The sequence below is a fragment of the Musa acuminata genome, chromosome BXJ1-10, assembly GCF_036884655.1.
Source record: "Musa acuminata AAA Group cultivar baxijiao chromosome BXJ1-10, Cavendish_Baxijiao_AAA, whole genome shotgun sequence".
In the NCBI taxonomy this organism is placed as follows: domain Eukaryota; kingdom Viridiplantae; phylum Streptophyta; class Magnoliopsida; order Zingiberales; family Musaceae; genus Musa; species Musa acuminata.
In genome coordinates, this window is record NC_088336.1 from 24,397,709 (window position 1) to 24,414,100 (window position 16,392).

General features: G+C 40.9%; 1 protein-coding gene across 1 annotated transcript; it reads left to right on the forward strand.

The window, feature by feature from the left end:
- Window positions 1–5,705: 5,705 nt before the first annotated feature.
- LOC135595642 (ABC transporter C family member 10-like) lies at window positions 5,706–12,739 on the forward strand. Its single transcript, XM_065086879.1, has 13 exons — window positions 5,706–6,096; window positions 6,272–6,511; window positions 6,587–8,625; window positions 8,784–9,104; window positions 9,196–9,282; window positions 9,394–9,981; window positions 10,085–10,249; window positions 10,341–10,635; window positions 11,055–11,269; window positions 11,368–11,673; window positions 11,800–11,863; window positions 11,955–12,194; window positions 12,318–12,739. The coding sequence occupies exons 2-13, from the start codon at window positions 6,496–6,498 to the stop codon at window positions 12,443–12,445; spliced, it is 4,464 nt and encodes a 1,487-aa protein (XP_064942951.1). The 5' UTR covers window positions 5,706–6,096; window positions 6,272–6,495; the 3' UTR covers window positions 12,446–12,739.
- Window positions 12,740–16,392: the final 3,653 nt, after the last annotated feature.

Consider the following 16,392-nt stretch of genomic DNA (forward strand, 5'->3'; position numbering starts at 1 on the left):
TTTATGCATCCATCTAACATTTTGATCTCAATAACATAATTTTTTAATATATTTTTTCTTAACTGTCCAATACTTAAATGCATCCATATATTTTTTCTATCGCCATATTAACCATCTAGTTGTTACTCCATGAATAATATCTTCATCGATCTTTTCATCTTGTTGAATAACTGATTCGGGATACTTAAGACTTTTATTTAAAGAAGCTTTTTTTTATCATTGTACTTTAATTATATTCTATTATTTATTTCTATAATCACTAAGATTAAATTTTATATATTCAATTTTAATCATATTTAATCTAAAAATTTTTCTACTCGAACTAATATAATAAAAAAATTAATTTTTCTACTCGAACTAGACAAGAATTATCAAACCACATAAAATTTGAAGATTATTGCTTAACTCCGTGTTTGATTATTCTTGATTTCTAGATTTTTTTAATACAATAATGTTTTTATTATTGAAACTTAGAATAAGTATTTTTTATCATCTCGAATAGGCTATATTTTCGAAATGGATGAAATGACACATCAACGTCTGATTGAGTGATTGGTTTGACAAAAATTTACAGAAACTAATTATCTATTAGATAACAAACACGACAATATGACTAAAGTAGTGAAACTTATGCCATGCAAACTTTTGACGTAGCTCGCTATAAAAAGAAAGAATGCAATAGGCACTCGACTCAAATTCTAGAGAGATAAAAGTGACTTTCTTATTACCATGTCAAAAACAGAAATCAAAAGAATATTTATTTAAAAAAAAAGTTTAATTATTAGAAAATCTCTCTATTCTGTTAAGTAGAACGAAGTCTCTCGCTTGTAAACCATTTTCTGAGTCAAAATACTAATATCAAAATCAATCGCTTAGGGATATAGTAATCATAGAGTGTCACCGTCAAATCTAGATGTAAGGTTGTAGATAAGAACCAAAAAGACTCTAGATGGTAGCATTAACATCATTTGAATAGTGTAAAAGGAAGTAGGTGGAGAAACCTAATTGCAAGTGATTAGAATAGTTAGGACAATTATTTGTCGAGGTGAGATTAACGTGGCATAGTTGTGGTGAATAGTTATCCTCTTAAAAGACAATTATGTTATATAGGGAGATAGCTTTTAATAATTGAGGTGAATAGTTACCCTCTTAAAAGACAATTATGTTATATAGGGAGACAGCACAGCTGTCTCCCTGCATAACATAACTTCCTATTGAGGTAGTGTAACCTTTCCTAAGAGTAGAAAACCATCTCCCTATATAATCTATAATGTCCTATTTATATATCTACTTAAACCAAAGCTTTGTCACCTTCAATTAGGTTGAAATCAGTGCTTTACGGAAAAATTGCTGAGCAAACCAATAGGAAGGATAAGGAGATGAAAAGAAGTACAGCTCACTCTTTTAGTCCTGCTGATTTGATAATCTCATCTACAACTCAAGCTTTCAAAATCTTCCATGCTCATGAATCATTCAACAATGTCATGCAATGATTAAATGATTACCACTGGCTAACATTTCATATCTATCTTTTTTTAAGATTATTATTTTTAATTATATTAAATGACTTATCATACATGCACTTAAATTTCTCGCTTATACAATAATACACTAATAAATTGGATGTCTCGATACATCTAAGTATGCATATAACAAACAGTCCCTATCCTAAAGTTCGTGAGTTTTGATGCAATATTCTACCTCCTAGATATACTAATGATTAGCATGAGTCACACAATAGGGGACATGAAGCACTACAAGGTCCTTTATATATATATATATATATATATATATATATATATATATATATATATATATATATATATATATATAGATAGATAATGGAGCCTCGCATGCAAACGATAAGACTTTGATCCACTAAACGACATGACAATTAAAATCTCGTGATCCAAAATGGCAACTTTGAGTCAATAGACTTTGTATATGTGGCTAAGTGATCGATGATAGAAGATAATTATCCTAACAGGAAATTTCTCATTCTATCGAGGAAAATCCTCTATTCTGTTTATTCAAAATCCTTCCTCATAGGAGAGCGAACATATTAATATATTCAAGTTAAAGCTATTTTATTTCTATAATAAAGCTTCTTCAATTATTGTTCTTATCTTCTATTATTTCTATTATGGTATCAGAGCCATTTGCCTAGAGCAAGCTCTCTTCTCGCTGCCAATTCATCATTGGTGTTGCCACTCTGCGCCAACGTCCGTTCCCTTCCGCTACGGCATCTCTAGTGCTGCTCATCAGCACTGCCCCACCTTTCTTCCTCGTTGTAACTATTTTCCTTCCTCTTCTGCTACAGCTTCCTCATCTGTTGCAGTTTCCTCCTTTGTTGTAGTAGCATCACTGCAACATTGCTATAGATTTCTTTTTTACCGTCGCAGCCGTCGTAATCGCAACCACGACCAATGTCGTTGAGAAAAGCGAAGCTTCGCTCTTGCCTTCGACCAGCGACCAACGTCGCTGAGAAAAGTGAAGCTTCACCCTTCAGCTAGCGACCAATGCCATTGCATTCCTAAGAGGCTCCGTGGTCAATCCTCATCTTTCTCACCGTGGTAGTCTTCGCTGATCTGTCAACATTCGGCAGACTTAAGGAGAATGAAGGGAACGCCTGTGCCATCACAGCAACAGCAATCACAGCAGCAGCAGCAGCGATCTACACTTATCTTACTCATGAAGCCTCTCGCTTGTAAACAATTCTTTGCATCGATCCAAGATTGAGGAAATTTTTCATTCTGTTGAGGAAAATCCTCTATTCTGTTTATTCTGTTGAGGTTGAAGGAAATCTTTTCTCATAAATAGGAGAGGGAACATGTTAATATATTCAAGCTAAAACTATTTCATTTCTACAATAAAGCCTCTTCGATTATTGTTCATCTTCTATTATTTCTATCAATCAATGCATACACGCTTACTCGAATGGTGGGACCATCAAATCCTTCACATTTAAAGCAGAAAAGAGAGAAGATTGATGCCATCGACATTCAATAATTTCGAATGTCACAATCTCCATCACATTATTTTAAGACACATACGTAACATTACAACATTAGCCAACACATTTTAATCGTATTCTTCATGCGTGGTGAGAAGTGTGGAGTTGTAAAGGCATCGAAGAAAATACTTCAATTGCGATTAAATTAACCATAGGAACTTTTCGAACAGTTATATTATGAATATAACGCAATTGGATCCGTATAGAATAATACATCACAATCAAGATTCGTTTTCATGACAATTCAATCCACCACTAACGTAGGATCTATGCATGTATTAATACATACATACATATGGCCTCGATTTGTTTCACGTCCAAATCATCCAACACGCAATTGTCATCGCCGCTAATTATTTTATTTTATTTTTATTATTAAAAAAACAAATGTTTTTGGTGGAAGAGAATACATAAATATCATATTTTAATTTATTTTGAACTTCTAAACCTTACAAATGCTTTTTTTATCAAGTGAAAAGGTAATTAACAGGAGATTATAAAATGAAAATCAAATGAGGGTGAATTAGTGCAGCAATAAAATATCATCGGTTTAAAAACTTTGTTGCGATAAAACTGTTTCCGACGTAAACCGATTTCGGAAGCTTAATAACTTGGAAGCGTATGAAAGCGTAGTGACTAAGTAAAGTAGTTTGCAGTATGTAAATGACAAGAATAAAATGCAAACCAGAGAACACATCAGTTTTAGAGTGATTCGGTCAACGTGACCTACATCTACTTTCGGCGAACTCCTCCGACGAGATCACCGACGTCCACTATATGTCTTCCTTCAATAGGCAAAGGCCAATCACCTTATACATCCCTCTTCTCCTTTTACCGAGTTTAGGAGACAACCCTTAGAAGCACTCACTTACTCCTTTCTCAAACTAGTCAACACTTAAAAGAGGGAGAGGAGATCACACAAGATTTTAGCAACGTTTCTTTCTTTTTAAACTCTTTGTGCTTGTATGCTTTAACCAGGGATAAGAGGGGTATTTATAGGCTTCAAGTTGATTCAAACTTGGAGCCTAAAACTTTCCTATCCCGAGGGAATTGTGTTGCCCTGGGTGGTACCACCGCCTAGGTCTGACGGTACTATCGCTTGTTGGGCGGTACCACCGCTTGGCACCTTGCTAGGGACGGTACAACCGCCCAGACTAGCAGTATCACCGCTTGACATAGCTTCGAAGACTGTGCCACGACGATGAGAATTCTTGGGGCACTGGTTGGGCTTCTTATTGAGCCCAACACAGTTCTTACATGGGCCTAGCTGGCCCTTAATTGGGTTGGCCCAAATCTAAGCCCAATTACTTGCTAACTACGATTCCTAAGACATATTCTAGGCTAAACATGTCCGTAAGTCTTAGTTCTTCCAGCGAGCTTCCAGCGAACTTTTGACGATCTCTCGGTAATGTTCCGGCGGACTCTCGGTAAGCTCCTAGACTTCACGACGATCTTCTTGGCGAGTTCCGACAAGCTTCTTGGCAAGCTCCGCGATTTCTCAGTTGGTTCCGCCAGAACTTCCGACGAATGTCCGGACTTCGACGAACTCTCGAACTCCCAATGATGTCGCGTCCTTAACTCCGGGACTTCAGTTTGCTTCATTCCTTGCTCTCGTAGTTAATCCTGCACATGTAAAAACACACTTCGATCTAGACAATTAATACTAAGCATTAATCAAGTTGTCCGGCATGTCATTGGTCCCTCGATGCCTCGTCCAATTCTTCGACGTATCGTCCTCTCTTGAGGCCTATTGCCCAATCGGTCAGTTAACTCTGCAACTCTGATAGCCTTAGCGCAATATCCGCTCTTCTTGGCCCGATGCCCGAATCCACGGCCCGAAGCCTTCTGTCGATACGTCGACCGATCCACCGGCCCGACGTCCAATCTTCTGACATGTTCCTCCGGCTCAACATGATTTTTCTTGCTTTAATTGTCTCATCCTGATCGAAGCATCCTGCTTCACTCAAAACGCAGATTAAAATATAAATACATATCAGTTGGTTTCATAATCAAAATACGAGATTCAACCGCTACTTAGCTACATCATTACTTTCTTTTTTAAAGATATGAGGGTGTTTATATTTAATAAAAAAAATAAAAAAATTCCCCTATCAATATTCAAAATTTATCGATATTTATTATCCGTAAATATAATAAAATTTGAATGCTTTAGAGGGTTTTAGTTTTTTTTTATTATAGAACTAAATTAAGGTATTATTACCCACTTAACATCCTCGTCCAATCGTTATTAGAGATCGATTCGATGAGATAATCGATCCATTAATTATTATTATTATTAATCTAATTTTATTACAGTAATCTCACCTGATTATTATAAATCGATTCAGATTCTGCATGCATGGGAAGCCATCAACATTCGTCCAAGTGCGCAGCGTTCTACGCGTCGGCTGCAGGCACAGCGACTCCTGGCAGTCCTCAGGACCATTGGACTTGCCCCGAAATAGCCAGACCCACATGTCTCCCCCAGAGGGAACCCGCCACGTGTACCCGCTACATGAAACCCAAATCGACAGAGCAACAAACGAAACAAAAGGCTGCCGTATTGTCTTATTATGTATAACATTTACAAAAACCTAAAACAGTAATAAAAAAAGAGATAGATAGATTAAAAAAAAAACCTTTATAAGAGAAAAATAAGGGGAAGTCGTCACATTCGTTTCCTCCTATTCTTCCAGCCACACACACACATACACACACACACACCACCGAAGGTCCCGATCTCCCCTGCAAACCGGAGAGACGCCGGGCTCTTTCTTGCCATCGGATAACCAGTCTTCTTTAAAGCAACGGCATCGCACAGAGACGTAACCAATCCGTCCGCCGCCTCCGACGACGAAGAAGAAACAGGTTTACTTTCTGGATTTGCTTTCTTCGATCCGCGATGACGGGACGGCCCTCGTTCCTTACCATGTTAAATCTTGGTCCTTCTGTCCACGAGACGTCAGAGGTGACGGCAATCCCACGGCAGAAAGCGTGGTCCGACTACAACCGGCCTTTAAAGATCCATCATTGTTCGTTGACAGATCCTGCGAGCCGCTTTCCTTCACGGTGACCGGTTCACGGTTGCCACCGGCTGATTTGTTTTCGTTCGCCTTTTCTTTTGATAAGATGTCTCTTCTTTTGTCGCTATGTTCTGGTCTTGAGAATTATCGCATTCTGAGGAGTTGCCTCGATCGTGCGTTCATGATTGCCTGCTGTGATTTCCGGTTTTGATTTCTTTTTGTGTTGCTTGTGAAGGCCCGCTCCGTGCTGTGCTACCGCTGTTCTGGGATCATACACTTTTGTTGCTCTTGATGCGACTGGTGCCTATGATTTCGGGAACGTAGAGTTCGTCCATGTTTGGTGCAAGGTCTCTGCCTTGCGACGTATCTGACGAGGTAGTGGAGACTCCAAGATTTTGGTTGTATAAGAATCAATAATTGATCCAAGAAGCAAGAAGACTGTGACAGACTTCACACGCCATGGTTGCTCTTGAAGGTAAAGTCCGCGGACCTGTACTCTCGCATCAATTCTTGCATTTTTCTGCTCCACTGAGTTCTTTCTCTTGGCTAGATGCTTGGATGGCCATCTGTGGTGATTCTGCTTCTGCCGATCAAGATGGCGGTTCTTTCGGATTTGGCGAACTATTCTACTCTTCTTCATGCATGAACCACATGTTCGTCAGTTTTGTCGATGCGATCCTCATCATCGCGTTCCTGCTCAACTTTGTCTGCAAAGTCTCAAGCAGATCAGTCGACGCTCGACCGCTCTTCGGTCTGTCTTCTTCGTTACGAATAACCGCTGCTGTGTTCGACTCTTTGCTGGGGTTGGTCTATTTGGGCCATGGATTGTGGATGCTGGTCGGCAATCTAAGGACTGGCATGGATGGTGTGCACCCTGCACATCAGTGGCTACTTGTTTTGTCGCAGGGCTTTTGTTCGGTGCTCGTCGTTTTGATTGTTAGCGTCAGGCGCACACGATTTGGACACACATTCATTAGGATCTGGTCTCTCGCTGCTTCATTCTCCACTGGATTTGTATGCTTTTCGTCCGTTCTAGCGGTCCTCGCAGAGAAAAAAGCATCTTTTCTGATTTGTGTGGATATCTTATCCTTACCAGGAGCTGTTCTGCTGCTACTTTGCACCTTTAAAGGGTCTAACCAGGCAGATGGTTACGAAGCAGCTGACGGATCTCTGTATGAACCTCTCAAAGGTGAATCCAACCCCAGTGAAGAAAATTCAGATGAATCTGTGACTCCTTTCGCAAAAGCTGGATTCTTTAGTAGGATGTCATTCTGGTGGTTGAACCCTTTGATGAAGAAGGGGTATCAAAGGCCCCTGGAGGAAAAGGATATCCCTCAGCTTGGAAAGGTAGATCGAGCTGAGACTTGTTACTTGCTGTTTCTGGAGCAGCTAAATAGACAGAAGGAGAGGCGACAAACCAGTTCGCCCTCGATATTGTGGGCTATAGTTTCTTGCTTTCAGAAGGAGATCTTAGTGTCTGGGTTTTTCGCATTGCTTAAGATACTGACACTATCGGCTGGTCCACTGCTTCTCAATGCCTTCATCAAGGTGTCATTAGGGAACGAGGTCTTCAAGCACGAAGGTTATGTGCTGGCCTTTGGAATGTTCTTGGCCAAATGTTTGGAGTCATTGTCCCAAAGACAATGGTACTTTCGCACCAGAAGGATAGGACTGCAAGTGCGGTCTTTGTTATCAGCGGCTATTTATCAGAAGCAGTTGAAGCTGTCAAACTCGGCTAAATTGGATCATTCCTCCGGGGAGATAATGAACTATGTTACAGTGGATGCCTATAGGATTGGGGAGTTCCCATTTTGGTTTCATCAAACGTGGACTACAAGCCTCCAACTCTGCATTGCTTTGGTAATTCTCTACCATGCAGTAGGCCTTGCAACGATTTCGGCGATGGTTGTGATTGTCCTCACCGTGCTTTGCAATGCTCCCCTGGCAAAGCTACAACATGAGTTTCAGACGAGGCTAATGGAAGCTCAGGATATCAGGCTGAAGGCTGTATCAGAAGCCTTGGTGAACATGAAGGTGCTGAAGCTGTATGCTTGGGAAACACACTTCAAGAAGGTGATCGAAGGTCTGAGGGAAACCGAATGCAAGTGGCTGTCGGCATTTCAGCTTCGGAGAGCATACAATAGTTTCCTCTTTTGGACGTCCCCTGTACTTGTGTCAGCGGCTGCGTTTTCCACATGCTATTTTCTTCGCATTCCTCTTAATCCTAGCAATGTCTTCACCTTTGTAGCGACGTTGCGTCTCGTCCAAGACCCAGTGAGACAAATACCTGATGTGATTGGTGTTGTGATTCAAGCTAAGGTTGCCTTTGCGCGAATACTCAAGTTTCTGGATGCACCTGAGCTACAAAGCAACCAACTAAGAAAATTTTCCCAGGCCAACGTCGAGCACCCAGTCGCGATCGAGGCTGGAAGCTTTTCTTGGGAGGAGAACACGATGAAGCCAACGCTTAGGGGTATTAACTTGGTGGTTAAGGCTAAGGAGAAGGTAGCAATTTGCGGTGAAGTTGGCTCAGGAAAGTCAACTCTCTTGGCTGCTATTTTGAGAGAGATCCCAAAGACAGAGGGAATGGTACGTTCTTGTTCATCCTACTCAATTTTTGTCGATACCGAATCATACTATTGCATCATTGCTCGTCTACTGCAATCCTAATTCTTGTTCTTTCTTTGGCTGTTTGTGATTTATAACTGGTTTTGCTTCTTCTCTTCTTTTTCATCTTGGATGAACAGATTCAAGTTTCAGGAAAAATTGCATATGTTTCTCAAACAGCATGGATACAAACAGGAAGCATACAAGACAACATTCTGTTCGGATCAGCTATGGATCAGCAAAAATACCAGAAGACACTAGAAAAGTGCTCTCTGGTAAAGGATATCGAAATGCTGCCATTTGGAGATCTCACTGAAATAGGCGAAAGAGGTGTCAATCTCAGTGGTGGTCAGAAGCAGCGCATTCAACTTGCCCGTGCACTCTATCAAGATGCTGACATATACCTCTTGGATGATCCTTTTAGTGCTGTTGATGCCCACACAGCTACCAGTCTATTTAATGTAATGGCTTCTACATTAAATACCTTATGTCAATGATATATATTTCTCTGTTTGATCTGAAAGTTTAGTGCTGTTTTTTCTCTTCTCGAAGGAATATGTTATGGGTGCTCTGGCAGAGAAAACAGTTCTTCTGGTCACTCACCAAGTCGATTTCCTTCCAGTTTTTGACTCAATTTTGGTTAGTCTTTGAATTATCTGCCATACAACTTCCCTAGTTTATTGTGTTATGCATTCATCACTGTCATGTCTCTTTGCTAAACATTATTTATACTCTGTTTACCTGTGGCAGTTGATGTCGGATGCGGAAGTTCGTAGTGCTGCTCCTTACAACGAGCTATTGGCTTCTAGCAAAGCATTTGAAGACCTTGTTAGTGCACACAAGGACACGGTCGGTCCCGGAAGACTCGAAGGTGTTGGTTCGCAGAGACAAAGCAAGACATCTGCGAGAGAGATCAACAGTAGCAAGAAACAAGAAATGGTGAAACCATCAGGACTAGATCAACTGATAAAGAAGGAGGAGAAAGAAAGTGGTGATACGGGTCTTAAGCCTTACAAACAGTATCTGGGCCAGAACAAGGGGTACCTGTATGCCTCGATATCAGCTCTTTCTCATTTGATCTTTGTAGCTGGCCAGATCTCGCAGAATTCATGGATGGCTGCCAAGGTTCAAGATCCTCAAGTCAGCATGTTTCTACTAATCGTGGTGTACTTGTCAATTGGGTTCAGCACCGTCCTCTTCTTGCTAAGTAGATCCATTTTTGTAGTGGTTCTCGGTATCCAGTCTTCCAAGTCATTGTTCTTCGAGCTCATGAACTCGCTGTTCCGTGCTCCAATGTCATTTTTCGACTCCACACCCATTGGAAGGATTCTAAGTCGGGTAAGCATGTCCGAATCAAACTCAACTTCCTTTCTGTAGTAATATGGAGCCTTTAATTATGAAGAAAATTCACACGTTTATCGAGCTAATATTTCTCTCTCAGGTTTCATCCGACTTGAGTCTGGTTGATCTCGATGTTCCATTTAGCTTCATCTTCAGCGTCAGTGCTACACTGAATGCATATAGCAATCTTGCAGTACTCGCTTTTGTGACATGGCCAGTTTTATTTGTTTCCATACCAATGGTCTACCTCACCATTCGATTGCAGGTGATCTCCACAACTGTGTTTTCTGATTCTTGGATGTTAACTGCTATCTTGACCGAGTAACCGATGCTTGTGTTGTATGCTGGATCTGCAGAGGTACTACTTGGTTTCTGCAAAGGAGTTGATGCGCATTAATGGAACCACAAAGTCTCTGGTGGCGAATCATCTGGCTGAGTCCATATCTGGAGCAACAACAATAAGGGCTTTTGAGGAGGAAGATCGATTCTTTTCCAAAAGTTTGGAGCTCATCGACAAAAATGCGAGTCCCTTCTTCCATAATTTTGCTGCCAGTGAGTGGTTGATTCAACGATTAGAGACTATGAGTGCTGCCATCGTTTCTTCATCGGCACTCATCATGGCTTTGCTTCCTCCAGGAACTTTTAGCTCCGGTAAGCACTCAAATACAAATCGTCTTTCACTGCTTCGTCGTGCATTGCTATATGTGGTGAAATCATGATTTATATATTCCTGATCAGCAAATACAAGAATTTAGTAGATCAAATTCTTTTAACAATAATGGAAACTGTTACATCTGATCAAGTGAAAATTAAGTTAACTTCATCGATTTCCCTATGGATTCCCTCTGAAACATTCATCTTTAACAATGTTCTATCCTGTGTGACCAAGCAATACAGTTATCTTTGTTCTTAGAGGGATCATACTTAGAACTATGAAAAACACACACATGATGAAACTAACATTTGCATGTAAGCATGTACATCTGTGCGAGGTATCAATTCTTCGTTTTAGAGAGCAGATGTAAGTGGACCCAAATGAACTGTTGTTTAATTCCTCAATTCTGGCACAGGTTTTGTTGGAATGGCACTGTCTTATGGTCTTTCTTTGAACATGTCGCTGGTCTTCTCTATCCAAAACCAGTGCACTCTAGCGAACCACATCATATCAGTAGAAAGGCTGAATCAATACATGCATGTCAGCAGTGAGGCCCCAGAAATCGTTCGAGGCAATCGGCCGCCATCCGATTGGCCCGCTATTGGTAGAGTAGAACTTCGTGATTTGAAGGTAAACTTCAACAAAGCACACTTTTTTCTCGGAATATTTACTTCGATTCTAATTTTGAATGGAGTAAGATTAATGTTCCCTTAAATCTCCACAAACAGATCAGATACAGGCCTGAGGCACCCCTTGTACTCCGCGGAATCAGCTGTACGTTCGAAGGGGGCAACAAGATTGGGATAGTTGGAAGGACGGGAAGTGGTAAGACAACTCTGATAGGTGCATTGTTTCGTCTCGTTGAGCCTGCAGGAGGAAGAATCACCATTGACGCTCTTGATATCGCCACGATTGGACTACATGATCTGAGGTCACGTCTCGGAATCATCCCTCAGGATCCAACCCTCTTTCATGGTTCTGTCAGATACAATTTGGATCCTTTGGGACAGTATACGGATCAGCAGATCTGGGAGGTATATATAGTGGTTTTCGATCTATACTATCATATCTAAAATATTAATTACTCAGTGACAACCAAAATTTATTCTGGTTATGAGAAAACATTGTCGATTGAGTCCATCTTCTTTACAATCCTAAAGGTTCTCGACAAGTGCCAGCTACAGGAAGCTGTTCAAGAGAAACACAAGGGGTTGGATTCACTAGGCAAGACACAGCAACACTATGTGATGTCTCTTTCTTTGTGTAATAGAACCGTGATACTAACTAATTTTGCTTGAGACTACTTGCACTGCAGTGGTTGAAGATGGATCGAATTGGAGCATGGGGCAAAGACAATTGTTTTGCCTGGGACGTGCACTTCTAAGGAGGAGTCGCATACTAGTGCTCGATGAAGCCACAGCATCCATCGACAATGCCACCGATGCCATTCTTCAGAAGACCATAAGAACCGAGTTTGCAGATTGCACAGTCATCACGGTTGCTCATCGCATCCCAACTGTGATGGACTGCAACATGGTGCTTGCTATCAGTGATGGTGAGTCCTTTCTGCATTCGCTCATCCAACCCCAACTGTTGTTATCACGTAGAACAACAGCGTAGAGATGGCAGAAGAGCAGCTTAAAAGAGTGTTGATAAACACCTGTTTCTGTCGGTTCAGGAAAATTGGAGGAGTATGATGAACCCATGAAACTGATGGAAAGAGAGGGATCGCTCTTCGGGTCGCTCGTCAAGGAGTACTGGTCACATGCTGCAAATGCAACCATCCAATTCACGGACTCGCACTGAAGAATCCGAATCCCTTCGTGACTCTCAGCTTCTTCCACTGGATATAGCTAAAAGAGACGTGCAAATTTATATCGAGATGTAACATCTTGTCTCGTTGGTTTGACTGCTTTGGGAACATCAAGAGTCGTAAACGTGAAACCCCATGGTGTCACAAAGTTGTTAATGCTTGTAAATGATGGTCGATTTCGGGGCAACTTTGTGATCTTTAGTGCTCGTTAACAATTGTTGTATCAGATATGATCATCAATGTCAAACAACCAATCAATATATACGGTCCAATCTGTCATTAAACCAGGGTGTTTCTACTTTGATCATTTTTCTTGATCTCATCATTAGTCTTTTTAGGATCATATCTATCTATCTATCTATCGTGACCGGAAGCGATTTTGATAGTTCATGCATATCCAAGTTGTATATGTGTCCTAATGATGCAAGTGATGGAACATCCAAATGTTGTGAATAATTTTTATAATAATCTATAGAATTGTTTTTTTTTTAGTATGATTTTGCTCTTGGTCCAACTCTTCATCTGAACCTTTCAAGTTTCAACATTCTCAGCATATTGTCCCTTAGTTAAGGAAGTTATGATAGTAGATAAGATATTTAGGTAAATTTTGATGTCAAATAATTTATGTTCGAGACTCAAACCTTTTACTAAGACTACACAAAAATTTGTCTATTTATCTATCAGTCAAAAAACACTTTTAAGGTTGATCGCTTCTGTTATATATGGTGGGAACCGACTCTAATAAATAGATGCTTAATATGAAGAGAAAAATGATGGGTAGATAATAAATAGAAAAAAGAGAAATGGAGAGAGAAAGAAGGTGAGAAAAACTTGATTTGTAAAAGTATTATTTAAAAAATAAATAAAAAAGTTAGAGTTTATCACGTATGAAGATCATCAAGGACGATAATTTGGACATCCTTTCTATTAACTTAGGTTGCTTAGATATTGATACATGAGTCGTTATTGTAAGTTGACTAAGGAGAGGAGGCAAATCTATAATGTCCTAATCAGATCTACTTTGGTACCAAAGGTTGGTACTTCGATTAGGTTAGTGGGTTAAAAAAAATTGATGAGGAAACCGATAGAAAGGATAAAGAGACGATAAGAAGTTAAACTAATACTTTTAGTAGGTAATAAAAAAATCAACCATAAGCTTAAGCTCTCATGATATTTCATACTTATTCATGAACTAGTCAAAGTAAGAGTCAAAGCTTAAATGATTACCGTTGGCTACTATTGGTGAATTGATGCGCCGTGGCTGATGAGTCAACACGGCTCGGCCCACAAGTCGATGTCGGGAGTTTACGATCGATTAGGCGAGACGCCTTGGCTAATTACGTTCGCAAGTCGAGATGCCGATGTCGTCTTAGGGGAAGCACCTCTCGATTGGGACACTGGCGTCGTCTTCGGGGGGGTGTCTCTCGGTCAGGACACTAGCATCGTCTATGGAAAAGGCGTCTCTCGGTTGGGGTAGTCGCACTTCCGGGGCGACAGCGCTCCTGCACAGAAGGCCCTCATCGGGAAATTCCCAACTTTAGCCCCTCGATGACTAAGTTAGTGGTTGGATTCCTCTTTTTTTCTCCCTCTGGTCGGATGCCGGTTAGGGGCTTTTATATTACTATATGAGGATCAGCTGTATGGGGGTTTGGCACAGCGATCGTTCCCCGAGTGGCGAGATGATACCTTCGTGCAGTCGTCGTCCCGGAATGCACGGAACGACTCCATGCGATGCCATCCCGAGCTTTCTGGGATGGGATGCACTGAGAGGCGTCTTGGTACGGATCATGTCTTGGCGCGTAGAAATACTCCTCCTGACTCGACAAGGGCGTGATGCGATATTGGTGGTGACATGACTGAGGCCCAAAATATGCCTTATCAGCTACCATTTGCAAGAACGTTTTCTACCTATCTTGATATCATAAATGATTACTACGGGCTCATTAAATTTGCGGATTTGGCTGCTGTTGAGATCTATGCTCGTAGATGATGCCATATTCTACGAACGCATATACACCAATAATAATGTGTCGCACAACAGGGGAAATGAGAAGGTACAGGTCACTCGAGAATTTTGGACGTACAAGAAACAATAATTTATCCAAGAAGCAAGAAGACTGTGACAGAGTTCACAACCCATGGCTGCCCTTGCAGGTACAGTCCCCAAATCTGTACTCAATCCTCAAATCTTTTGTTTTTCTGCTCTACTGAGACACCGAGATCCTTCTCATGGTTAGATGCTTGGATGGCCTTCTGTGGTGATTCTGATTGTGCTGATCAAGATGGCGGTTCTCGTGGATTTGGCGAACTATTCTACTCTTCTTCATGCATGAACCACATGTTCGTCAGTTTTGTCGATGCGATCCTCATCATCGCGTTCCTGCTCAACTTTGCACGCAATGTTTCAAGCAGATCAGTCGATGCTCGACCGTTCTTCGGTTTGTCTTCTTCGTTACGAATAACCGCTGCTGTGTTCAACTCTTTGCTGGGGTTGGTCTATTTAGGCCATGGATTGTGGATGCTGGTTGGCAATCTAAGGACAGGCATGGGTGGTGTGCACCCTCCACTTCAGTGGCTACTTGTTTTGTCGCAGGGCTTTTGTTCGGTGCTCGTCGTTTTGATTGCTTTGTGAACATGAAGAGTTACTAAATGAGAAACCTCATGTCTTCACAAGGATCTTAATACGCGTAAATGATGGTCGATTTCGAGGCTGCTAAATGAGAAACCTCATGGCTTCACATGTCTTCGGTGCTCGGTACCAATTGTATCTGAGCGTTTCACTTTCCTAATCATTAATAGTCGGATTCTGTCGCGATATCTCTGTATCTCCTTATGCAGAAAGAAAAATGAGTTGTTTACAGAGGTAATTTGGCCACCAAATAGATCCCATCCTCCCTGAACATGAACTTAATGCTTTGTTGCTAATTGGTTTTATGATCTCTCTCTAATATGTTTCCTTGCTTTTTTTGACCAATCAATTGAAACAAATCTTTATCATACATATTTCTTCAGCCTTTATCTATTCCATAGATTCATTTACTTTGAGATCAGAAGTTTCAAGTAATCAGAGCGAGCAGAGAGAAAGGGATTCCAACTCTCCGCACTTTGATCCACTCATCCATCTCTCCCAATTTAAATAAGATTAAAATTTTAATAAAATTTCAAATAAAATTAAAAATTTAACTATTTCAATGAAATTTGAAAATAAAAAAAGTTATGGGAATGAAATGTGTCCAAAATGATATATATATATATATATATATATATATATACATATATATATATATATATAATTTATGATTTTATTGACTAAGCGATAGTTGACTGCAATGACACGGGGGAAGACCGCTTGATGGTCAATTCAGCTCTCAAGTGAAGGATACTATTGATGAAGAACAGGCTATTATTAGCTTTTAATCTAAAAATTCTAATCCTTTTAACAAAAAAAGGAAAGGGAAGGAGATACTGTTCTCAATCACCGCCAGCGAGGCAGAGGCTCTTTCGTCCCCTTCTTCCTCCGCTCCATGAACGCCTCTCACCCGAAAACCCTAAACCTAAATGCCTACAAAATCTTCAAACGTTGCGGGGAGGGAAACGAAGCGCTTCAAACGTTGAAAAGAATAAAGTAGCACGTTCGTACCCATCCCGGATCTACCTGTTGCTGATTGCACAACTCCTTGAACCCGCAAGTGGGTCCACTTCACTCAATCGCAATCCGGGTGGGTCCAGCGTAAAAGCCTCAACCGGGTGTCCGTGGGGGCTACGATTCGAACGATTACGCGCGTGCCAAGTTTCACGTCCGGCGAAGAGTTTCTTTGCAAAGGACTTCGTCATAACACGCGAGTCCCTCAGACATACCCGACCATGTGAGGCCCACCGTGAACGTAATCAGTGGGTCCCTGCAGCTGGTGAATCGCGAATTGGGGTGTTTCTTTCAAAG

What these genes read in the sequence shown, in the direction of transcription:
- LOC135595642 (XM_065086879.1), top strand. An exon ending in TCCCAAAGACAGAGGGAATG is followed by an intron (nt 8,626 to 8,783) that starts GTACGTTCTTGT and finishes TTGGATGAACAG; the next exon opens with ATTCAAGTTTCAGGAAAAAT. An exon ending in TCCAGGAACTTTTAGCTCCG is followed by an intron (nt 10,636 to 11,054) that starts GTAAGCACTCAA and finishes ATTCTGGCACAG; the next exon opens with GTTTTGTTGGAATGGCACTG.